Raw genomic sequence first — 932 nt, 5'->3', positions numbered from 1 at the left:
GGTAAACATGCCAGGCAATTTCTAGGCAATTGGCCCTTGAGAAGTAGCAACTCCGATGACAAATAACAACTATTATACCGGATGATCCCAGGTCGACCTAATCTGAAAAAAATTGGTTAATGGTGAATCGAGATTAACACCTACGCTTACCTTGACCCGGCAAATTTCAACAGCAGCTGCTCCAGGAGTGAAAGTGACAATATATAGTAAGGGTGAAAAATCAAAATATGGTAAGTTATATGTGTTACTGCTAAATTTTCAGAAGAAACATCTGGCAAAATTTTGCTCTGATAAAATAAATCTGCTTTCATAATTCATTTTTTATTTTACAGTAGTAGTATATGCGGCAAACAGAAGTAAGTTTGTTGAAATTATAGTCATAATAATAATTTCATTCAGAGAGAAAATAAAATGAAGAATTTTTTTTACAGAAATATAGAATGATTTTGAAAAACGCTGTTTCACTCGACGCAACGAATAGAATGCATTTTTACAGTTGTAAGGCGTGCATTTTTAGAATAATCTCATCATATGAATTTGAATGGATAAATTGCACATCTCTTGTTGCAATTTACTCTGAATTTAATGTGAATTTCAAAAAAACTAATTACAGAGATTTACAGAAGAGTACTTGTGAAGAAATTAAAGACAAGCATCAAAGTTTGGACAACAAGAGATAAAACATTGAAAAGTGATTGTCGTATTTTGGGCAGAAATATAAAATTAGTGGCAAGTCCCATTGATGTTAATGGTCATGCAAGTTCTCTTGATAGTGATGTTTCTCAGTGGTTAATTAGTGATCCTGGAAACAAATTTTGTGCAATTGACACACCTTACCATGTCAATTTTGAAGTCATAAGAAGCACTCGTCTAAGAAAATACATTTTATTAGATAGACTACCAACAAGAGCCCTGCACGGCGGGCTTGCATT

The 932-nt window shown here is 33.4% G+C and overlaps 1 protein-coding gene across 1 annotated transcript; it reads left to right on the top strand.

The window, feature by feature from the left end:
- Positions 1-132: 132 nt before the first annotated feature.
- On the top strand, positions 133-840 carry Tsp_15727 (conserved hypothetical protein; the record flags this gene model as incomplete). Its single annotated transcript, XM_003368869.1, has 3 exons — positions 133-230; positions 333-356; positions 614-840. Coding segments are annotated over 3 exons (349 nt in total), but the record flags the coding sequence as incomplete, so codon positions are not given.
- Positions 841-932: the final 92 nt, after the last annotated feature.

Source organism: Trichinella spiralis (genome assembly GCF_000181795.1).
Source record: "Trichinella spiralis strain ISS 195 chromosome Unknown Scfld1747, whole genome shotgun sequence".
Lineage (NCBI taxonomy): Eukaryota > Metazoa > Nematoda > Enoplea > Trichinellida > Trichinellidae > Trichinella > Trichinella spiralis.
Note: the sequence above shows the minus strand (reverse complement) of the source record. Positions and strands in the feature narration are given on the sequence as shown.